We start from the raw sequence: 25,529 nt of genomic DNA on the forward strand, positions 1-25,529 counted from the left end.
GTCTCTCCATATCCCCCTTTTCCTCTCTCTTCTCCTCCTCTCTCTTTCTCTCTCTCTCCATCCCCGCTTTTCTTTCTTTCTCCCCATCCTCTTGTCCATTTCTCTGTCTTTTTCTTTTGCTCACCACTCCTCTTTCTCTCCTCCTCCACTCTTTTTTTCCCTTGCTCTTTCTCTCTCTCTCTCTCTCTCTCTCTCTCTCTCTCTCTCTCTCTCTCTCTCTCTCTCTCTCTCTCTCTCTCTCTTTCTCTCTCTCTCGATTCCCCTTTTCCTCTCTCTTTCTGTGATTTAATTATCAGCGGGTTGAAAGCGCATTAACGTGAGCACGCTGCTTTGTCCGTCATTGTGTGTGTGTGTGTGTGTGTTTAGTGTCACCGGGAGTGAATGTCAACCTTTCTGGAGAACACTTATCTCCCCGTCCGCACCCCTTCCTCCCTCTTTCTCACTCTGTTCACGCCATCGCTGTGGAATCCTGTGTTCTGATTGGTCGGATTTATTTCCTGTAAAATAACAGTCACTATCGTCATGTGAAAGTGAAAGTGAACTTTATTGTCATTTCGCCAGGCAGCAGTTTCTCCAAAGGCTCCATGTGCAGATCAACATAAAACAGTCAGTAGGTAAGACGGGGAACAGACAGACGGCACAATGGACAGCAGATAAAAAACATCGTTTACACAAGAAACATTACGAGTATGAAATCAATGAAAAAGAAATCGAATTCAATAAACTGACCAAGTTGAAATGTGAACGTTGAAAGCGCTTAAGGAAGGAGTCTCCAGTGCCAGAGATAAACACTGAGTAAAGAAGGTGTGTGTGTGTGTGTGTGTGTGTGTGTGTGTGTGTGTGTGTGTGTGTGTGTTTGTGAGAGAGAGAGAGAGAGAGAGAGAAGGATGGAGAAAAACATAGTCTGAATCTTGTAAAGTGAGTGGTGCCCACAGGGAACACTTTCTCCTGCACCAGTCGTCCGTCTCCCCCGTCCACACACACACACACACACACACACACACACACACACACACACACACTCGCATCTGTTCATCGTCTCCTCCCAGTTGCAGCAAAAAAGCCTCTCCATATTTCTCCGTCATCACTTTTACCCTCCTCCCGAGCCTGACCTGGCGCTGGGCCGCCGCGCCGAAGCTCCCAGAAGCGCCGGACTTTTTTCTTCTTCTCTTTTTTTTTTCTTCAGATTGAATTTCTACGAAATGATGTGGTGCAGAAATTGTACCTGAGTCCTAGAGGAGACGTTGTCCTGCCAAAAAACACACGCACCACTGACGATGATGATGAGAATGAAGTCACTCTGCTAAAATAAAGCATGACCTGTTTCGCCGACATGGCAGGATCTCCCCGGCTCGCTGTATCACTTCCGAGCTTTTATTTCTCGCCTTTTATTTTCTCGCACTTTTTTGATCGTAGCTTTCGGTCAGCGTGTGTCAGCAAGCCTGTGATTACATTAAACACCACATACTTACCAGGAGCGCTGCGTTCGAAAGTCGGACTGCTGTAAAAGCCGTGACGGTGCTTTCGCGCACACACACACACACACACACACACACGCACACACGCGCGAAGCAAGCAAGCAAGAGAGTTTGCTCTTTCTCTCTGTGTGGAACTAATGGCATCGGCTCTCCCGTCCGAAAGTGAATTACACACTAGGATAACAGCTTGTGTGTGTGTGTGTGTGTGTGTGTGTGTGTGTGTGTGTGTGTGTGTGTGTGTGTGTGTGTTTGAAGGGAATCTGGGAATCTGCATGAAAGATTTTCCGTGTGCGGAGTCTCATCCCGGCTGATCCGGGCCTCTTGCTCGCCCCACTACGTCCCAATGAATCCATGGAAACCAGTCCGTCGTCCTAAAGTGGTTTATTCTTCTTACACCACAAGAACGTTTCATTCGTTACTTGTTTTAAGCCTCCAATGCTTTGAATTTCATATCGGATGCAAACGGCCTCAAGGTCACGGCAAGGTCAAATGACCCCCCCCCCCATTTGACCATTCATAGACTTGTTTTTTGTTTTTTATCCCAGGATTGTTGGCATGGATTTCTACTGGAGGACGACTGATAGTGAAATCGAACAACATAGAAAAACATTCTGCATGTAAAATAGTACAAAACTTTATTACAAGAAGAAAACAAAAAAAAAAAATACTGATCCATGAAAATGTGCTAGACGAAATAAATATTAGAATATTAATGATATAAATAAATATTGAGGAAAATAAAAGACTTACATTCAAACTAAATCAAAAACACTCCAAATAAATAAAAACATTTACTTTCTAAAAAAAAACAAAAAAAAAACGCTTTAAATAAACAGTACGTGTTGTCAGTGATTCACCTCTAGAGGCTGCTCTCGTGCTGTGTAACGCAACCCAGAAAAACTGTCAGTATTATTCAAATAGCAACTATTTTTCTCAGTTTTATAGTTTAGCAGTGCCGGGTAATGGGTCGACCTCTGATTTCTATGTTTTTTCCATCAAAGACGCAGGTCACGCTTTTTATCTGTATTTGGTTGCATGTAATGTTTTGGAACATTTGTGAAACAGTAAAAAAAAAATTACACAGCTTAGTAGCTCAGTCGTTAATGTATTGGACTTTAGAATGGAAGGTGGTAAGTTCAAAACCCAGCACCAAACTCCATAAATGTAAATAAATGTAACTAGCAGGTCTTCAAGTCTAAGCTTTACAGTATTGAGAAATTGTTACACAATGTTCTAATTGCGTTTGTCCGATCATTGCAGTAGGAATCATGTGTGATCCCGTCTCTCTTTCTCTGTCTGTGTCCCCTGGTCTCGATTCAGGTCCACTGTTTGGCGTGACGGGAAGCGAGCAGCCGTTCAGCGTGACCTCTGTGACCTCGGTGCCCAGTGCCTTCCCCGTGATGGCGCACCCCGCCTTCGGCCTGCTCTCCCCCGGCACGGCTCGGCCCGAGTTCGGCGGTCTCGGCGCTCTGGGGGTCACAGCCGCCCTGGCAGCGCATCCTCAGCTCGGGGCTTTCACAGGTCAGCCAGCGGAGTCATTCTTTTAGAATTGTCCTTCTTCTACAGACTCTGTGATCAGAGCAGAATTTCTCAGTCAGATTCGTCTCACTGTATCACATCCTCATCCTCTAATTAGTAGAGCGCTTTTAACAATGTACATTTCTCAAAGCAGCTTCACACAGATAAAGTTGTATAAAAGAGTGTATAAATTTAGTCGCTATAAGTTTGTTCCTTATAAGCGAACCATGGTGACTGCAGCGAGGAAAATCTCCCAGAGATGCTAGGAGAAACCTTGAGAGGAACAAACTGAGTGTAATATCAATAAGGTGAAATATGGACTAATCGACCAATCAGAATTAAGAATTCATCTGCGTCTTTCTTTGTCTTTCTGTTACAAATCCCAGAGTGGTGGAGAGCAGCCGAAGCACATGGGCGGAGTCAAGCGGCCTTCTTTCCCCCTTTCTTAGGCCTGCCCCCGTTGTTTGCCCCTCCCCTTCAGAACCATGAGGCCACGCCCTACATGTCTAAAACTTTGAGCAGAAGCAGCCAGGGACCTAAAGGTGAGTAACATGGACAGCACCTTTTTGTGTGTGTGTGTGTGTGTGTGTGTGTGTGTGTGTGTGAGCGTGATTTGAGATTTCCGACTCTGTGAAAAGCAACACGACGCCTAATCGATGATACGTGGAAATAATGGCGGATATAGAGCTGGAATTGCACAGTAATTCGGTTTGGTCGTTGCGAATGCTCAGCGATAATTCCATTCCTCATCCGTTTCAGATCAATCTTCCTTATTCGGAGTAATTATCAACTCGATACACTCTGTTCCATACGAAGACAAACTGAATTTTAGTTTAGTGTTTTAATAGATAAGTGTTTTAGGGCACAGTGAGATTATCTGCCACAAATACACTACAGCGACAAAAGTATCGGGACACTGCATGACATTTTCCCTTTGAACTAGGAGACCAAATCCTGTTTTAGCATGACAATGCTCCTGTCTACAAAGCCAGCTCTATGTAGATATGCTTTCCATGGGTTGGATTTGGTGGAGGATCTCCTGCTATAGAGCTCTGACCCTCAACCCTATTGAACATGAACGAATGTAAACGCTGACTGCACCCCAGACCTCCTCACCTCACCCATGTGGATGAATGAATCTCAGACAAATCTTCACAAAATCTAGTGGATCATCTTCCCAGAAAACTGGAGGTTGTTATAACAGCAAATGGAGACTAAATGTGGAATTGGATGTTCAGAAAGAAGCACAAACCAATCTTATGCTCAGGTGTCCACAAATTCTTAGTCATATAGAATCGCAACCCCCCCCCTTTAAAAACAACAAGGATTTTCAAACCATTTTAGTTGTTCATATTTATTTGTTTGTTTGTTTTATTTAATTGTATGTATTTGGTTGAGTTATTTATTTATTTATTTATTTATTTATTTATTTATTTATTATGCCTTTGTTTGTTCAGATGTATTTATTTTATTCTATTTATTTATTTTACTTAATTTATTATGAGTTTGTTTTTATTTTATTATTTTATTTTTATGCATTTGTTTGTTTATATTGATTTTATTCTGTTTCTTAATTTATTAAATTTAACTTTGTTTTGTACTTATTTGGGTTTGTTTGTTTATATTAGTTAGTTTGTTTATATTTATTAATTTGATTCTATTTATTTATTTACGTTTATTTTTATGTTTGTTTATAATTGTTTGTATTTATTTATTTAGTATATTTAATTTATTCAAAAAACAGATTTTTTTTTTTTTTGCGGTATTCAATAATTAGTGCTGTAAGAACTTAAATTTTTCTTCAAATAAATTATTATATTAAACTATGTTCAGATGTGTGTGTGTGTGTGTGTGTGTGTGTGTGAGAACATTACTAAGCCTGTAAGGTGTGTGTGTTGGATCCGTCCCTCCCAGGTGTTAACGGAGCTCTGAACGGCAGCGTGGTCTCTCCATCTACGACTAAAGGCAGTGCGTCCGTGTCGTCCTCGCCCGCTCTCAACACCTCGGCCTCGAAGCCTCGATCCCGCAAGACCTCGCATTACAGCAACAGCACCGGAGAGCTGCAGGAGAAACCCCTGCAGAAACCCAAAGAGAAGGTAAACATGGTACGGAGTGTCTCGTCAATACAGCTTCTCGTATTGTTTCTCGTCTTGTCGTTTCTTGTCTCATCGTTTGGGGCTTGAAGTCGAAAAATCGACTTCATCAGACGCTAAAAAAATCCTATTCTCGTGTGTCGAGATGCAGGAAGTCGAGTCACTTGGACTTGATAGCAGGGCACGTAAACAGAGCGAATAACAGAAAATCCTTGTAGAAGTTCTCCTACATTTCTTCATTTGTTGTTGTTGTACTTGTTGTTGCAGTAGGAATCGGATTCTAACCACGTCTGGTGCATTTCCATGCTAAAAAACTGCCTGAGTAAAACTTTATGACGTGCGTTGGTCACGCTGCGGTTACAGTGAAGTCCTGTCTAATCACATCTGAGGTCATGCCAAGCCGCTCTCGTTCTGCGCATTAGCAGGGATGTGGTGTGTGATGGCGCTGTGAAACAGCTGCCTGTGTGCTTTTAATGCGCGGATTTTACATTTCACTCGAATTTCAGTCACATTATCAACATTATTTTCGATTATTGATCAGCCCCGCTATCGATTCTGATTAGTCAGGATTTGTTGGATTGATGTGTAAAAGCAGTTCTGATTGTGCTCCTGGAATTGCAAATCAATTTACAGGTGTGTATATGCGTGCTCGCTCTTACAAGGCATGGTTTCCATAGTAACATCTGGTTGTATGGCGTTTAGTTCGCGCGAGCAGAATTTCCGTGATTTCTGAAACTGTGACGTTTTCTATAAGATGTTTATTTCAAAATTATCAAAGGAGTCTCCAGTGCCAGTGCTCGCTAACAATCAGAGGGGAAGTTTTGCAGTTTCTTAGTAATGAGACAAGCCGCTATCTAACTAATCAGGGCTTATCGTGATGTTAAATATGTAACCTCAAACTAATAAAAACATTGAATTCTTTAAATTAATAAATGAAGGTTTCATTTGGCAAATTGTAGTGATTATGGAAAAAGTATTCATAGAGGTAACAGGAACTCCACTATATCACTCCACTCCACCGCTAGTAACAAAAAATTCTTCATTATCGATGCGGACGTTTGTTGGTTGCCATAGAAACTGCGTAAGAAACAGACTGAGGGCTCCGGGGTGAGCGACAGTGAATCAGGATCGTCTTTGGACAGCGACATCGAAGGAGTCAGCAGCAGCGACCTCGATGACCTCGGCGAGGAGGACGACGACGACGATGATGACGACCAGAGCAAAGACAGCGAAGAGTCGGACTCTGAAAAGGAGCGACAGAAGAAAAAGAAGGCAAAGGTTCTATTTTTTTGGGATTTAAAAAAAAATTATTTCATCGCCAACCGATTCTGAATCTGTTTCTGATTCTGATTTTGTTCCTGATTCTTCTTCAGCTCTCGCCTGCAAACCTGCGACCGAGTAAGAAGGAACATTCCAGAGTGGCGGAAGTGTGGGACCCTAGGGAGGGCAATGCCCCTCCGGATGCCCGCTCTTCGCACGTCTCTAAATCCAGAGACAGACCCGCCCAGCCCACCAGCGTCATCCAGTCCACCGGCCTCGCAGTTAACGCCAAACCACTGGCTCTGATTGGCCAATCGCAGCATGACTCCTCCCCTCAGCAAATCAGCTCCTCCTCTCCTCGACCCCTGCCTATCTCCTCTCATCAGCCACTCCCGCTTTCCCTCTGCTCCTCTCCCAAACCTCTGTCAGTCCCGTCACCACCCAAACCCCTCCCCATTTCATCTTCACCCAAACCACCTCCCCTGAGCCCCTCCACCAGAGCACGGGGCTCCACCCACAAGTCTCAGGCACCGCCTCTGGACTCTCTAAACAGCAGGAAGCTTCTGGAGACCTCACTGTCCCAGATTGCTGACTACAGACTGAAACAGGTGGGCGTGTGATTAGTACCTGGGCTCCAAACACGCATGCACGGAAACACACCATAATAATGTTTGGTAAAATTGAATTCGATGCAATAATTATTTCATTGGTTAGTTTTTTTTTATTTAGCACAGAAGCAAAAGCTCGAACAGTTTCTCTGTGTAGCGCTAAGGCCAATTTCAAATCAAGGGGTTTTAGGATGCAGTTGGCATTCAGCATCCGTCTCCCTGTATTGACCAGGCTCGTTGAAAAGGTCGGCGAGAGAGAGGGAAAGAGAGAGGGAGAGGAATAAAAGAGCTATGCTTCTCCATGCTTTTCTTATCTGTAGCTCTGGATTCCCCACTGCGTGATTCGGTCTTGTAAACGAATGTGGTTAGCTTCATAAAAAAATTAAATTGCTCCTCCAAAAGCCGACGAGCAATTATCTCCACAACTTCTTACTCCCAGATTCTTAGCAAATGAGCACCAAAATGGATTTATTTCCCACCCTTTCTTCTGTAAGCATGAAATTACTGCTGAAGAGGCTAATACCCGTTCATCGTAATCGGCTAAAGTGGTTTTTATTGCACAGTCATTGTACTGAACAGTCTAATATCGGGCTGCGCTTTTGGGTTCCATTCATCTAAAATTACCGTTCAGACACGTGTTTAGCGAGGGGACGTGGGAAACGGAACCCGAGCCACGCGGAAATCTAGGGCCTTCGAGAAAACGCGCCTGGATCAAGAGAGTGTTTCCGTGATGGGTTTTTTTCAGTGCTTTTACGGCAGAGACGCTGCGAGCGACGTCTGCTCCGGACTCCTTTGTTCCCTGAACGGATGAGGAGCCAAACTGAGTCACAGCATCGTGTTACAACACCCTCACACATACACACACACACAAACACACACACACTCACACACACACACACACACACACACACACACACACACACACACACACACACACACGCCATCAGCGCCTATGCCACATGACAACCAGAGCAATTACCACATTTCCTTCCAACTCCTCCCAAGTCCATTTTTAATGCTTTATTGTGTCTCTCTCTTTCAGCGTCCTCACATTTTAATCTCTTTCTTTTAATTTCCCTCCAGTCTTTACTTGTGCACGACCAGGAGTTCCCACTCCAGCTCAAGAAGCAACAGAACCTTTACAAGACCTCAAAGACTTCCGGGGTCGTATCCTCCTCCTCTTCATCCTCCTCTTCTTCTGCCGCTCTCCGTTCCAAGTCCACGTCGAGTCGTACCAAGCCTCCGGCCACTCAGGTGGTGGCCGCGACGCCCAGCCTCATTCTCAGCCAGACTCTCCTGGGGCTGGGCTACGCCAACGGTATCCTCCAGAGCTCCACGCAAGACACGCCGCTAGCCCTTACCACCAAACCTCATACTGACCTGCCCGTCAACCTCAGCACAGGTGCCAGGAAAGACATGTCCGTGCCCGCCCCTTTACCCGCCCCGCTGCCTGCCCTAGTACCCGCTTCCGCCCTGCCGGCCCGACCTCGCGCCTCTCGCAAAAACAAGACGCCCAGAGCCCTAGAGGTCTGGAAGGACGTTTCCCAAAAGCACTTGGTTAAGTCCCTCGTGGATCTGTTTCACCACGGAGGGGGAGAGCAGGAGACTTCGGGCAAGAAGGACTCGGACGAGTCGGGCGAGGATGACGACGATGACGAGGACGACGATGTCGATGATGAAGATGAGGACGAAGAGGATGAGGACGACAGTCTCTCAGGTTTGTGGAATGTTCTCAGCTTAACAATAAAAAGGTGTCAATGACTCTTTGGCTTCTTTCTATAGGATCTGTGGACTGATGTTTCTTCAGTGAGTGTGAACTTATCACTGTGGCTTTGTCTTATGCGTCTCTCAGAGTCAGACAGCAACTCAGACAGCGAGCTGAACGGCTCCACGAGAAATAAAAGAGACACGACGGAGACGGAGACCGATAGCGAGAGGACACCTTTAAAGCTCAGCAAAAACCTGTCCCTGCTCCCCTCAGCCTCCGGCAATTACAGCCTGCCTGACTGCTCACCGCTCAACCTCCAGGTCATTAAGCCCTCCAGCGTGGCCACGCACACCATCGTGAGCGGCTCCGGTGCCTTGACCTATCACAGCTCGCCTTCCTCGTCGTATTCCGTTGGCACGTCTCCAGGTAATCTCTCGGAAGCTTCGAGAGGGATAACGATGCGACACCAACGGGTTTTACACTGTTTTTGCAGATCGCAGTGTCACGTGCATCTACGACGAGCTCTATTTATAGAAGTGTAAATTGTGCTCACAGGCATCTGTGATGCTTTGGTGTGTTTGTTTTTGTTTTTTTCTCCTCCAAATGAACACATTTCCTTCTTAATCTCGTTATCTCCCCTGCACACCAGAGCCGGTTGCTATCGTAAACGCGCTAGCTAATGAGTGTGTTTGTGGTTGTGTGGTTGTGTGTTGTTTACGCTAACCTCTGAGCCGTGTTTGGTTGAACCTGTTGGCTCGGGTTTACACACTCATTACGGCTGTTTGGCTGACTCCGGCTTTTTTTTTCTCCCAGGGAGATTCGTTAAACAAAATACTCACAAATCCAACAAACATGTCAAGCCTGTGGGTTTGTTGTTGGCCGAATTTCAATAGCAGGAAGAACACTTGTTGCTCTCCTACTCCCACACTGTGTGTGTGTGTTGGTGTGAGTGTGTGTTCTGAGAGTGTGTTTGCTCTGGCTTTGAGGAACGCGATGACTCGATGTCAGAGGAAGAAGCTTTCACGACGGTGAAAAGCTAATGGTGTGAACGCCATATTGACTGCGAGACTCGTTTTCCAATGTGCCAAGCTGTTCACTTTGCTGCTCAGGATTTTGCATACATGTGTGTGTGTGTGTGTGTGCATGTGTGTGTTTAGATCACCATGGCGATATAGTAATAGCCAGCTAATTTTGACCTTATGTGGACGTTTGGCCTGTCCTGAGGTTAGGGATGGAATTAGGTGTTGGAAGTATATAAATAATTAGAATGTCCCCATAATGACAGCAAAACAGGTTATAGGTTATAGACTGTCTCTTCAATTTTTCTCTCTCTATTTCTCTCTCTCTCTCTTGTGTTGTAGGATCTGGAAAGAGGAAGCGTGTGATGAACGAGGATGATCTAAAGACTCCGTTAGAAATGGGGTATGTGTAACAGCATGACTCAAACAATCGCTCTCTTTTTTTTCTCTTTCTCCGTTTCTCCCTCTGTCTCTCCTGAAATTGCGTTTGCTTTGTGCCGCCATCATGCCACCTCGAGCTGATCGCATTTCTGTCGTTCCGCGCTCTAGTTGGCGGCGAGAGACCAGGATCAAATCCGTCGGAGGTCGTCTCCAAGGAGACGTGGCGTACTACGCGCCCTGCGGCAAGCGTCTGCGGCAGTACCCTGACGTCATGAAGGTAACCAGTGACCTCTGACCCCCTTCCCCATGCTCGCTTTTAGTACCCACAAAGTACCCCCTCCCCAGGAAACCCCCCCCCCCCCCCCCCCTCACAAAGAAATGTAATAAAAACGAAACCTTCAAGTAGCTTTTCCCCCACTGCCCCAACCTCCCTCCTATTCCCCCTGACTGTGTAGATTAGCTTTGCTGTGTAGTGCCCAGCTTTCAGTGTGCTACTACACTTCCTGATGGCTCTCTGTCTCACCAAACGTCATTATTCTCTCTTCTGTAGTATCTATCCAGATACGGAATAACTGACATCACACGCGATAATTTTAGCTTCAGTGCAAAAATAAGGGTTGGTGACTTCTATGAAGCCAGAGAAGGACCCCAGGTGAATGCCTTTCATCTCTCTCTCTCTCTCTCTCTCTCTCTCTCTCTCTCTCTCTCTCTCTCTCTCTCTCTCTCTCTCTCGCTCTCTCTCTTTCTCTCTCTCTCTCTTTCTCTCACTCTCTCTTTATCTCTCTCTCTTTCTCTCACTCTCTCTTTATCTCTATCTCTTTCTCTGGTTCTTTACTTTCTTTTTTTGGTTGTGTTTCCTCCCACCCTCCACCTCACTCTCTCACTCTTTTCCTGTCACTTCCATCTTAAATCAAGAGGGCAAGGATTTCAGTTTGAACCTCGATATATATGTAGCCTAAAAGTCCTCCCCTTTATATAATGCACTTGGAAGCCATGCGATAATCGGCTCTCATTACCTCCACAGGGTGTTCTGTTTCTCTTTATGTTTTGTGTGATTGGGGTTTGTCTTTTATTTTATATCGTTTCGTCCAATTACTCTCCAGAGCTGCTGAATGATTGGTCTCTCTTGTTTATTTTTGCACAAATACCTGTTGTGCAATAACTTCAAAAATGATTGCTAGTGCTAACGATGGTGTCATAACGTTATAAAGGAAATGATCAAAGCTAGATTTGAAAGACAAAAGGGACCTCCGTGCTGCCATCTGATTGGTCGGTTTGCCGGTGTCACGCCCCTCCCGCAGGGTCTGCAGTGGTGCCCGCTGAGCGAAAATGAGGTCATACCGCGCATCAGAGCCATGGAAGGCCGCAGGGGTCGGCCGCCCAACTCTGAGCGCCAGCATGCAGGTGGAGACAGCGAGAGCTCCTCGGCCCGCCGTAGGAAGGGGCGTCCACCCAATGTGGGCCACACAGAGTTCCCCAGTGTCTCTGAGGCTAAGCTGCTACGCAAACTGGAGGCTCAGGGTAACACTGACACAGCTACATCCCTCCCACCAAAACATCTCCACCTCACCACCAAAACATCTGCATCCTCACCCACCGAAACATCTACACCTACATTACACCCAATAAAACATCTGCATCAAACCACCAAACCATCTGCATCCTCACCCACCGAAACATCTACACCTACATCACACCCACCAAACCATCTGCATCCTCACCCACCGAAACATATACACCTACATCACACCCACCAAAACATCTGCATTCTCACCCACCAAAACATCTCCACCTCACCACCAAAACATCTGCATCCTCACCCACCGAAACATCTACACCTACATTACACCCAATAAAACATCTGCATCAAACCACCAAACCATCTGCATCCTCACCCACCGAAACATCTACACCTACATCACACCCACCAAACCATCTGCATCCTCACCCACCGAAACATATACACCTACATCACACCTACCAAAACATCTGCATTCTCACCCACCTAAACATCTACACCTACATCACACCCATTAAAACATCTTCATCCTCACCACCAAACCATCTGCATCCTCACCCACCGAAACATCTACACCTACATCACACCCACCAAAACATCTGCATCCTCACCCACCTAAACATCTACACCTACATCACACCCATCAAAACATCTGCATCCTCACCACCAAACCATCTGCATCTTCACCCACCTAAACATCTACACCTACACCTCACCCCCAAAACACCTACACCTCACCCCCAAAACACCTACAACTTACCCTCAAAACACCTACATCTCACCCCCAAAACACCTACACCTCACCCCCAAAACACCTACATCTCACTCCCAAAACACCTACACCTCACCCCCTGACGTGAGCTTTCCACAAACCTTCTCATCTCTTCTGTTCCAGAAATCGCACGGCAGGCTGCTCAGATGAAGCTGATGAGGAAGCTGGAAAAGCAGGCACTCGCGCGAGCGGCTAAAGAAGCTCGCAAACAGCAAGGTACATCTCAAATCTTGATAGTGCTAAAAATATTGGCACCCTTAATATGAAAATGGTCCAGTTCTGGTATTTTCATACAAATTTTATTAAACAATGATTGGAATGAGGTGCCAATACTTTAATACGTTATTTTCTGTTTCAGCCATCATGGCAGCAGAGGAGAGGAGGAAACAGAAGGAGCAAATCAAGATCCTCAAACAGCAGGTCAGTGTTTCAGCACCTCACCACCGTCCTGGATCCCAAATAGCGGACAATTCGTGTCCCTACTCCCTATTCCTAATCCAATATACTATACTATCATTTACAACACTATACTATACAACACTATACTATACTATACTGTACTATACAACACTATACTATACTATACTATACTATACTATACTATACAACACTATACTATACTATAGTATACAACACTATACTATACAACACTATACTATACTATACTGTACTATACAACACTATACTATACTATACTATACTATACAACACTATACTATACTATACTATACAACACTATACTATACTACACTATACTATACTATACAACACTATACTATACTATACAACACTATACTATACAACACTATACTATACTATACAACACTATACAACACTATACTATACTATACAACACTATACTATACTATACTGTACTATACAACACTATACTATACAACACTATACTATACAACACTATACTATACTATACTGTACTAGACAACACTATACTATACTATACTATACTATACTATACTATACAACACTATACTATACTATAGTATACAACACTATACTATACTATACTATACTATACAACACTATACTATACAACACTATACTATACTATACAACACTATACAACACTATACTATACGATACTATACAACACTATACTATACAACACTATACAACACTATACTATACACTATACTATACTATACTGTACTATACAACACTATACTATACAACACTATACTATACTATACAACACTATACTATACAACACAATACTATACAACACTATACTATACTATACTATACAACACTATACTATACAACACTATACTATACTATACTATACTATACAACACTATACAACACTATACTATACTATACAACACTATACTATACTATACAACACTATACTATACTATACAACACTATACTATACTCTACTATACAACACTATACTATACTATACTGTACTATACAACACTATACTATACAACACTATACTATACTATATTTTACTATACAACACTATACTATACAACACTATACTATACAACACTTTACTATACTATACATCACTATACTATACTATACTATACTATACAACACTATACTATACTATACATCACTATACTATACTATACAACACTATACTATACTATACATCACTATACTATACAATACTATACTATACAATACTATACAACACTATACTCTACTATGCAACACTATACTATACTATACATCACTATACTATACTATACAACACTATACTATACAATACTATACAACACTATACTATACTATGCAACACTTTACTATACTCTACTATACAACACTATACTATACTATACTATACAACACTTTACTATAATCTACTATACAACACTATACTATACTATACATCACTATACTATACTATACTATACAACACTATACTATACAATACTATACAACACTATACTATACTATGCAACACTTTACTATACTCTACTATACAACACTATACTATACTATACTATACAACACTTTACTATAATCTACTATACAACACTATACTATACTATACATCACTATACTATACAATACTATACTATACAATACTATACAACACTATACTCTACTATACAACACTATACTATACTATACATCACTATACTATACTATACTATACAACACTATACTATACAATACTATACAACACTATACTATACTATGCAACACTTTACTATACTCTACTATACAACACTATACTATACTATACTATACAACACTTTACTATACTCTACTATACAACACTATACTATACTATATTATACTATACTACACAACACTATACTATACTATACAACACTTTACTATACTCTACTATACAACACAACACTATACTATACTATACTATACTCTACAACACTTTACTATACTCTACTATACAACACTATACTATACTATACTCTACAACACTTTACTAAACTCTACTATACAACACTATACTATACTGTACTATACTCTACAACACTTTACTATACTCTACTATACAACACTATACAATACTCTACTATACAACACTATACTACACTGTACTATACTCTACAACACTTTACTATACTCTACTATACAACACTATACTATACAATACTCTACTATACAACACTATACTATACTCTACTATACTATACTCTACAACACTTTACTATACTCTACTATGCAACACTTTACTATACTATACTCTACTATACAACACTATACTATACTCTACTATACTATACTCTACAACACTTTACTATACTCTACTATGCAACACTTTACTATACTATACTCTACTATACAACACTATACTATACTATACTATACAACACTATACTATACTATACTATACAACACTATACTATACTCTACTATACAACACTATACTATACTCTACTATACAACACTTTACTATACTCTACTATACAACACTATACTATACTCTACTATACAACACTTTACTATACTCTACTATACAACACTTTACTATACTCTACTATACAACACTATACTATACTATATTATACTATACTATACAACACTATACTATACTCTACTATACAACACTATACAATACTCTACTATACAACACTATACTATACTGTACTATACTCTACAACACTTTACTATACTCTACTATACAACACTATACTATACAATACTCTACTATACAACACTATACTATACTCTACTATACTATACTCTACAACACTTTACTATACTCTACTATGCAACACTTTACTATACTATACTCTACTATACAACACTATACTATACTCTACTATACTATACTCTACAACACTTTACTATACTCTACTATGCAACACTTTACTATACTATACTCTACTATACAACACTATACTATACTATACTATACAACACTATACTATACTATACTATACTATACAACACTATACTATACTCTACTATACAACACTATACTATACTTTACTATACAACACTTTACTATACTCTACTATACAACACTTTACTATACTCTACTATACAACACTTTACTATACTCTACTATACAACACTTTATTATACTCTACTATACAACACTATACTATACTCTACTATACAACACTTTACTATACTCTACTATACAACACTTTACTATACAACACTATACTATACTTTACTATACAACACTATACTATACTATACAACACTTTACTATACTCTACTATACAACACTATACTATACTCTACTATACTATACTATACAACACTATACTATACTATACTATACAACACTATACTATACTATACTATACAACACTATACTATACTTTACTGTACTATACTATACTCTACAACACTATACTGTACTATACTATACAACACTATACTATACAACACTATACTACACTATACAACACTATACTATACAATACTATACAACACTATACTCTACTATACAACACTATACTATACTATACATCACTATACTATACTATACAACACTATACTATACAATACTATACAACACTATACTATACTATGCAACACTTTACTATACTCTACTATACAACACTATACTATACTATACTATACAACACTTTACTATACTCTACTATACAACACTATACTATACTATACTATACTATACTATACTATACAACACTATACTATACTATACAACACTTTACTATACTCTACTATACAACACAGCACTATACTATACTATACTCTACAACACTTTACTATACTCTACTATACAACACTATACTATACTATACTGTACTATACTCTACAACACTTTACTATACTCTACTATACAACACTATACTATACTATACTCTACTCTACTATACAACACTATACTATACTCTACTATACTATACTCTACAACACTTTACTATACTATACTCTACTATACTATACTATACTATACTATACTATACTATACTATACTATACTATACAACACTATACTATACTCTACTATACAACACTATACTATACTCTACTATACAACACTTTACTATACTCTACTATACAACACTATACTATACTCTACTATACAACACTTTACTATACTCTACTATACAACACTATACTATACTCTACTATACAACACTATACTATACTATACTATACAACACTTTACTATACTCTACTATACAACACTATACTCTACTATACTATACTATACAACACTATACTATACTATACTATACAACACTATACTATACTATACTATACAACACTATACTATACTTTACTGTACTATACTATACTCTACAACACTATACTGTACTATACAACACTATACTACACTATACAACACTATACTACACTATACAACACTATACTATACTATACAACACTATACTATACTGTACAATACAATACTATACTATAATTTACTATACTATACTACACTATACTATACTGTACTATACATACACACACACACACACACACACACACACACACACACACACACACACACACAGAGGTAGGCTTTAGAAGTTTGCGAAGTTAACTGAGTTCCTCGAAAAGAAAATGTAGTTCTCCCCGGCGTTCTTGGCCGTGACTGACAGTGCCGCGTCCTTCACTCCGCTTGAACCGCTGAGAGTTTTGCTAATCCTGCCATTTGCAGCTTCGTTGAAATGCACAGCGGCGCTTTCAATTAACACATACCCTCTCTCCTTCTGTCCGAGCAGGAAAAGATAAAGCGCATTCAGCAAATCCGGATGGAGAAGGAGCTCCGCGCGCAGCAGATTCTCGAGGTAGGGCCGACTCTGGGGGGATGTGGAGGAGAAAGAAAAAAAAAGAGTGGAGAGATAGAGTTGAAATAAGCTTAACGTTCTGCAAATACACACACTGCTACTACACTGTTTAACATGGAGCACACACACTCACACACACCATGCCACAATTGCTCTCTAGCATTTTAGGGGTTATGACTTCTGCATATTCTCTCTCTCTCTCTCTCTCTCTCTCTCTCTCTCTCTCTCTCTCTCTCTCTCTCTCTCTCTCTTTCTTTCTTTCTTTCTTTCTCTCTCTCTCGTTCTCTTCGGACTATCGCTAAATTGGTTTTGCTGGACAGTTTCTGAATATTAAATTCTCCGCCTTGGTTAAATTAGACATAAAAGATTTTTTCTCTCCCCTAACAATAACAGGTCTTGCATAAGTAGAAGGGGGATGTTTACTTTTCGCGCCCAATTATAGGAGGCTGAAAAGTGTTTTAGCCGAGCAGAATCGAATCGGAGCTGACACGCTTGGCAAACCATTCCGAACAGGATTTCTTTCCGTGTGTAATTACACGTTGAAATTTCCAGCTAATTCTCAGGCGCCTGTGTTTGTTTGTTTCTCTCCCCCCCCCCCCCCCCCCTCTCCTTCCTCCTGCTGCCGTTTTGTCAGAACGAAAGGGGAATATTGAATAATTTTGAAAGATCCCTGGGCTGATCCTGACACCAGCTGACGTACTCGGCGCAAAGGTTCTCAATCACTGACTCGGTGTTGCGTAACTCTCCGATTAGCGCAGCCTCCAAATGCCAAGAAATGAATAGCAAGCAGCAAACACACACCCGTACACACATGTACACACTCATACACACCGCTGCAGATTGCTATGCTTTTATTAAGCGAGCATCTTTTCTCGCTATCGCGTATCGATCACACAAAAACGAGGCGTCCGGGTTTTAATCCGGTCCCTTCAGCTTCTCACTGCGTGACCTGGACCTGTTTTTCTATCGGCAGGCAAAGCGGAAAAAGCGCGAGGAGGCCGCCAACGCCAAAATCCTGGAGGCGGAAAAGCGTTTAAAGGTCAGTGTGTCTTGCGTATTGAGGGTGTAACCTCAGGGACGGAGATCCAAAACACTTCACACATTCATACCACCTGAATGACATAAATACGATGCGGCCAATTAGAAAACTGCCTGATAGTAAGACAGACTCGGAAGTAGGCGCAGTCTGCCCTCTTCTGCATACGAGGTGGTATACAAAAGTTTCCAGACTCGCTCTGTTTTCAAGAAAGTACTTTATTCATCTACATTTACACACTATCACCTCCAAAACAGTCCCCTTGCACAGCAATACAGCGCCCCCCAGAGTTCCTGCCACTTATGAAAACCTCCTCCGCAGTCGTGTCCAAACGGCGACCTTTGAGCCGCATCCTCATCTTCGGGAGGAGGGCGAAGTCCACAGGGGCCAAATCTCCTCAAATGACTTGTTGCAGCATCACCGTATACTTGCCAAATCAAGTTCAACGTCTCTGTGGCAGATTTGCCCAGTTTTACGGAGAATTTCACATTTGCTCTTTGTTCCAACTTGCTGTCAATGATGAAATTGCAGACGTGGCAAGGCACGTGGTCAGAATAGCACCAGCTTCCGATATGCACCGGACGATGTCTTTCGGCACACGGACTTATAAAGGGTCGGTGCTCCCTTCGACTGTGCGTGCAGCCTCGTGCGGCCATCTGTTGGCGTGTTACAGAATTACTCTCGAAACTTTTCGATGGCACCTCATGTGATTGGCTAGCATTGCTAAGATTGACAAGAGGGAAAGTAAATATATGAGACGTAGGCAGTGCTAATCTGCTAATCGCTCTGCTTCCAACATCTTCCACCAAATCCAGCCAATGTAAAGCATATCTTCATGGAGCTGGCTTGTATTGTCATGCTGGAACATATTTGGGTCTAATAGTTCAAGTGAAGGTGGAATTTCATGCTACAGCATATAAAGACGCTCAATACAAGTGTGTGCCTCCAGCGGTTTTGAGGAAGAATCACATATGGGTGGAGAAGTCACGCGTCCAAATACTTTTAGCCAAGGTGTGAATAATAGATGCTGTTCCATTTTCTTTCACATCAGACCTTTTTAATAAGAGTTTACTATAGTTACACACACAGTGTGTGTGTGTGTGTGTGTGTGTGTGTGTGTGTGAGAGAGAGAGAGAGACAGAGAGAGAGAGAGAGACAGAGAGAGAGATGCTAATAATACAAAAATTGTGTGTTCTCTCCTTGATAAGTGATGTCATGTCTTGCTAATGGGGTGTGTGTGTGTGTGTGTGTGTGTGTGTGTGTGTGTGTGTGTGTGTGTGTGTGTGTGTGTGTGTATAGGAAAGAGAGATGAGACGGCAGCAGGCTGTTATACTAAAGCACCAGGTTTGTATCACTCACAAACTAATTAACATTATAATTAATACTGTAAATATTATTATTATTATTATTATTATTATTATTTAGTTTTTTTTTTTAGTATTTACACTCGTAGAAGAAGAGATACGTACTTAAAGTACCTCTAAACTAAAAATTATAATATGTAAAACAGATTCCTGGGCAGAGCTGTTAGTGATGTCATTAATTAAGCTCCACCCTTTCTGAGCCCTTTTGTCAATTAATAGTCCTGGTTGCTATGGTAACATATTTCGGCCTCTGACTTGTCTCAAATGGTGACACGTCAGCTATTCAGGTAACGATCTTTGTTTAAATGATGTGGCAAAGGGTGGCGATGCTAAATTTGCATAATCATGAATATTTATGTGAGGAACGAATATTCGATTGTGTTTGACTGTTTGTACTTTATTAGATGTTAAAATTGTTATTATTATTATTTATTATGTTTATTATTATAAGAATTATTATTATGGGATATTTTAAAGTTACTATAAGTCGATTTATTGCTCAGATTTGTCGTAAAAAGAGACTTGGGAACGCGATCCGTCGCTCACAGTGCCGTCTGAAGCCCTTCGAATTTTTCTCTCCAGTTAATGTTCATGCTTTTGGGAGTGGGGCTCATACCTCAGATCTCTGTTTTTTGGGTTTTCTATTTTCTTTTTTCTATTTTTATTTTTAAATATTCTGTTTTTTGTCCTCCCTCCCCCCCTTCCTTCCTGTCTTATAATCCTGTGCCAACTCTCTCTCTCAGGAGTTGGAGAGGCATAGACTAGATATGGTATGGGTATGTTTAATCTTCTGTTCATCTAACACTCGCATCGTGAAACATGGTTGTGATCTGGTTGTCATAGCGGCACTTTGTTTGTACGTTTTTTCTTTTCTTCATTTTTTTTTTGTTGGTTTGTTTGTTTGTTTAATTTCGTACGTGTAGCGCTGGCTGCTGTCATACTACATCCTCCTCTGCATGGCTTTCTTTTCCAGCAGCATAAAGAAAGAAAAGAAAAGAAACCGAAAGAAATTCACCAACAGTGCATCGTCCACATCCGTGCATGTGTGTATGTGTGTGTGTGTGTGTGTGTGTGTGTGTGTGTGTGTGTGTGTGTGTGTGTGTGTGTGTAGATGTGAGTGTGCATGTGATAGTGAAAGAGTGCTGGCTCAAATGCAACAGACTCTGTGTGTGTGTGTGTGTGTGTGTGTGTGTGTGTGTGTGTGTGTGTAGATATGTGTGTTTATATAGATTTGTGTGTGTGTGTAGAAATGTGTGTATATATATAGCTGTGAGTGTGATAATAAGTGTGTTTGTGTGGTAGAAAGTGTCTGTGTGTACTGTATATCGGTGTGTGTATGTGTAGATATGTGTATGTATATATAGATGTGTGTGTGTGTGTGTGTGTGTGTGTGTGTGTCTCAGTGAGAGAGTGCTGGCTCTAATGCAACAGGATCTGTGTGTGTGTGTGTAAGTGATATGAAAAGAGTGCTGGCTCTAATGCGACAGGCTCTGTGTGTGTGTGTGTGTGTGTGTGTGTGTGTGTGTGTGTGTGTGTGTGTGTGTGTGTGTGTGGCAGTAACAAAGCCATTCATTATTTATTTATATATATAAATAAATAAATATTTATTTATTCACCTCCACATACCATGTGAACACTGCATCTGTATGATCTCGATCATGGTTGTGGTTAGAGAGTGTGTGTGTGTGTGTGTGTGTGTGTGTGTGTGTGTGTGTGTGTGTGTGTGTGGTGGAGCCTTGACCCAGATGTAGTGTTTGTGCCGCAGCATCTGTACAGCAGATGTCGGAGGGGGAAGTGCAGTGGCAGTTCCGGGCCGTAGGGTCACTGAGGTCACGCTTGTTAGAAACTCCTTCCCTGTAGATGTTTGACACTGGAGACTCCTTCCCCCTGTTACTATAGAAACGGTCCCGTATTAGGACGAGTAAGCAGCGGTTGTAGAGCAGAAATCAGCAGCTTCCAGAGAATCAGAATGGAGTTTTTCGTGCATCAAGGAAGCAACAAGGACTTCTGATCAGAAGGTCATGGGTTCAAATTCCAGCACCACCAAGCTGCCACTGCTGGGCCCTTGAGCAAGGCCCTTAACCCTCAAATGCTCAGCTATAGAGATAAAGTGACTGGATAAGGACGTCCGCTAAAAACTTTCCGTAAAAATCCACTGATGTTGACACCAGGAGGCTCGGATTTCTGTCTCCAGGGACACCTCCTCACGGTGGATCCCTACGGCTTCGTAGAACCGCCACTGTTCCATCTCGGGGTCAGATACGGAAAGAAGTACACGTTTTATTCTAATAATATTGATTATTAGTATTTAAAACGCACACGATCGTTAGCGCTTCCTGTGAGGAAACGGAGTAGCAGCAGGGCAGCGAGGCGCAAGCTAACGCTCTACTGTCTTTCCCCCCCTTTTTTTTTTTTTTGTTTGTCTTTTTTTAAAGCTGTTGATCTGCTAAATTAGCGCTAAGCTAACTCCGGACGCACTGACCCGCCTCCCCCTCCCCCGCCCCCTCTGACCCGCTCACCAGCACCTGCCGCTTCTCCTTTTGTGTTGCGTATCGCTGTTCTGTAACACGCGTTCACATGACTGTAAACCTCATCCTGGCCATGGCATTGTGAATGGACAAGTGTGTGTGTGTGTGTGTGTGTGTGTGTGTGTGTGTGTGTGTGTGTGTGTGTGTGTGTGTGTGAATGCATTTGGCTGTCTTTTCCTCGATCTGTGCAACATGCTACACCACGCTGATCACTGTCCTCTCGTCTCCGCTCGATCTCCTGTTTTCTCTCTTGCACTAAAATTTGCTTTTCCCTTTCCCGCTTTTCGGATGGATGATTGCGAACCTTTCTCTGGTTTCAGGAGAGGGAGAGGAGGAGGCAGCACGTAATGCTGATGAAGGCCGTGGAAGCTCGCAAAAAAGCTGAGGTATGCTTCGTTCTCCGAAAAGTTTGACATGTTCTCCAACGTTCCACCGAGTCCTCGCTTCAACTCCGTCTCCCATCTCTTTCTGTGCTTCCGTCTCAGGAGCGCGAACGCCTCAAGCAGGAGAAGCGAGACGAGAAGCGTCTCAACAAGGAGCGCAAGCTGGAGCTGCGCCGCCTCGAACTGGAAATGCTGCGCGAGATGAAGAAGCCCAACGAGGACATGTGCTTAACTGATCACAAGGTAAAAAACCTTCCACGTATCTCAGGTTACGTCGACATCAATCCGGAATAAATTTGAAAACGATGTAAAAGAAATGCGTCACGTCCACACGTTTTTTGTCGTTTCTCAAAAGTTGCTCATTCACATTGAAACGTTTCAAAGCGTTTACATCCCCTCCGTCATTTATTTACTTTCCAAAAAGCAACGTTTTCGCTGACTGAAAACGTCGCCTCAGTGTGGACGGAAGGTCAAAATACAGAAAAATATGCGTTAAAAAAAAAAACAGTGTGGACATAGCCTCCACACACACACACACACACACATGCACACACACACACTTAAAAAAATGCGGAAATCCAAAGCTGAATAACTAAACATACACAGGAATGGAACATCTCAGGAGCACGATGTGAGAATCCACCCCAAAGTTAATTGTAATTAATGACTTCACATCACAGCTACCATTCAATCATTTCTAATCATATTTAAAAGAGCGACACGTCGTGTTTTATATGTTTATAGTTATATTTCCGGGTAACATTTCCGGGTAGGAACACTTATTCTCTCAAATTCTTCTTTCGTCTTTTATCTTCTGTCTTTCCCCAAACCAACGACCTGCATGTCTTTTCACCACATCCATAAACCTCCTTCTTCGATTTATTTATTTATTCATTTTTTTAATGATTGGTGCTTTTATCGTCAGCATCCTTCTACCTTTATACCCCATGTCCCTCCTCATAACCACACACACACACACACACACACACACACACACACACACACACACACACACACCTGCTACCAGGAGACTCCCTGTGTGTCCCATGTGTCCGTTACCTTTCATAGGATTTATATTGCTTCTGAATTCAGTACTGAATGAATTGCAGTGTCGCTGTAATGATGCTTAGCTGCAGGAGTATAGAACTCATAAACAGTTGCCTTGATAGCCCATCATCATCATCATCATCATCATCACTTTAGCCCTGAGCCATGCTGTTTTTTTTTTTCCTTTTTGTAGTGAAACAGTTTCCCAGAAATCCTCTCGAATCCTGTGTTTTAACCCGAGCTCTCAGGTTCCTGTGTTTTCCTGGATGCTCAGTCAGGAGAAGAATAAAAAAAAGCGTCTCCTTGAGGCTTATGTATCGTCTGTAGCAGCATTAGGTCATCACTAACACCTCTCCGAGGCAGATCAGTGACAGACGGAAACGCTGACACCGTGTGGTCGTAGAGGAGCGCAGCATCGCCGCGAGCGTCTGGCGTTAAATAAAAAAAATATAAAAATAGAGAAATGTACATGAGCAAACATGTGAAACGAGTTCAGGAGTCTGTAATCAATAATATGAGTTATAATGAATAATAATAAAAAGAAAAAAGGGGTTGATTATTAAGAAGCCTGAGGACTATGTAACTGTGATAAAGACCCTCCGTGAAACCTGTGCACTCTGTGTCTCTCTCTTTTTCTTTCTCTATCTCTCTGTCTGACTCTTTATCTCTGTTTGACTCTCGTTCTCTCTTTCTTTCTCTTTGTCTAAATCTCTTTATTTAAATTTATCTTTCTGTCTCCCAATCTCCATTTCTCTGTCTCACTCTCTCTATCTCTCTGTCTCCCTATCCTACTCTCTCTCTTTTTTCTATCTCTCTATCTCACTCTCTCTATCCGTCTTTCTGTCTCACTCTTTCTTTATCTCTCTGTCTAAATCTTTATCTCATTGTCTCTTCGTCTCACACTTTCTGTCCCTCGCGTTCTCTCTCTCCCACACAGCCTCTGCCGAAGTTGTCTCGTATCCCCGGCCTGGTGCTTCCGGGGCAGGTTTTCTCAGACTGCCTGATGGTGGTGCAGTTCCTGCACAGCTTTGGGAAGGTGTTGGGGATGGAGCAGAATGAGGTTCCCACGCTGGGCGTGCTGCAGGAGGGGCTACTCAACCTGGGCAACAGCATGGGGCAGGTGCAGGACCTGCTGGTGCGATTGCTCTCATCAGCCGTGTGCGACCCGGGATTGCCTCCGGGATACAGGGTGAGAGATAAACAGTAGATGTCCGCTCAAACACACACACACACACACACACACACACACACACACACACACACACATACACATACACACACACACACATATATTTTTATCCACAACAAGTACAGGATCTCATGTTTTAAACCCTTGTCCTCCACAGGCCAAGTCCATCCTGGGTGATCATCTGACCAACATAGGTCTGAACCGGGACAACGTGTCGGAGGTTCTGCAGCAGTACATGGAGGCCCACTGCGCTCAGACGGTCCTGGCCAACATGGCCCTGAGCCTGAAGACCAAGGCCTTCCAAGCACATACGCCTTCACAGAAAGCCTCTGTGCTCGCCTTCCTGGTCAACGAGCTGTCCTGCAGCAAGAGCGTGGTCAGGTACGCCTGTGGGCTCGAACACTCTGA

The 25,529-nt window shown here is 42.1% G+C and overlaps 1 protein-coding gene and 1 long non-coding RNA gene across 25 annotated transcripts in view; both read left to right on the forward strand.

Moving 5' to 3' along the window:
- baz2ba (bromodomain adjacent to zinc finger domain, 2Ba) overlaps positions 1-25,529 on the forward strand; it is an 86,612-nt gene that overhangs the window by 52,274 nt on the left and 8,809 nt on the right. For 5 of the 23 annotated variants that reach the window (XM_083524744.1, XM_083524722.1, XM_083524726.1 and 2 more), the window contains 21 exons: positions 2,799-2,999; positions 3,383-3,538; positions 4,911-5,101; positions 6,164-6,367; positions 6,463-6,957; positions 8,041-8,674; positions 8,810-9,091; positions 10,027-10,087; positions 10,234-10,342; positions 10,616-10,717; positions 11,367-11,586; positions 12,480-12,572; positions 12,715-12,776; positions 17,509-17,574; positions 18,548-18,613; positions 19,910-19,954; positions 20,718-20,750; positions 22,823-22,888; positions 22,988-23,128; positions 24,870-25,121; positions 25,279-25,502. In XM_083524744.1, coding sequence (XP_083380870.1) covers positions 2,799-2,999; positions 3,383-3,538; positions 4,911-5,101; positions 6,164-6,367; positions 6,463-6,957; positions 8,041-8,674; positions 8,810-9,091; positions 10,027-10,087; positions 10,234-10,342; positions 10,616-10,717; positions 11,367-11,586; positions 12,480-12,572; positions 12,715-12,776; positions 17,509-17,574; positions 18,548-18,613; positions 19,910-19,954; positions 20,718-20,750; positions 22,823-22,888; positions 22,988-23,128; positions 24,870-25,121; positions 25,279-25,502 — 3,703 coding nt within the window. The remainder of the gene's footprint in view (positions 1-2,798; positions 3,000-3,382; positions 3,539-4,910; positions 5,102-6,163; positions 6,368-6,462; positions 6,958-8,040; positions 8,675-8,809; positions 9,092-10,026; positions 10,088-10,233; positions 10,343-10,615; positions 10,718-11,366; positions 11,587-12,479; positions 12,573-12,714; positions 12,777-17,508; positions 17,575-18,547; positions 18,614-19,909; positions 19,955-20,717; positions 20,751-22,822; positions 22,889-22,987; positions 23,129-24,869; positions 25,122-25,278; positions 25,503-25,529) is intronic. The other 18 variants (XM_083524738.1, XM_083524736.1, XM_083524741.1 and 15 more) reach the window with 9 other exon arrangements.
- LOC310717884 lies at positions 20,757-21,526 on the forward strand. Of its 2 annotated transcripts, none has more exons than XR_014530994.1 (2): positions 20,757-21,099; positions 21,186-21,526. It is a non-coding gene; the product is annotated as an uncharacterized lncRNA (long non-coding RNA). The 2 variants fall into 2 exon arrangements; XR_014530995.1 differs by having other exon boundaries at positions 20,757-21,091.

Source organism: Silurus aristotelis (assembly GCF_946808225.1).
Source record: "Silurus aristotelis genome assembly, chromosome: 2".
Lineage (NCBI taxonomy): Eukaryota > Metazoa > Chordata > Actinopteri > Siluriformes > Siluridae > Silurus > Silurus aristotelis.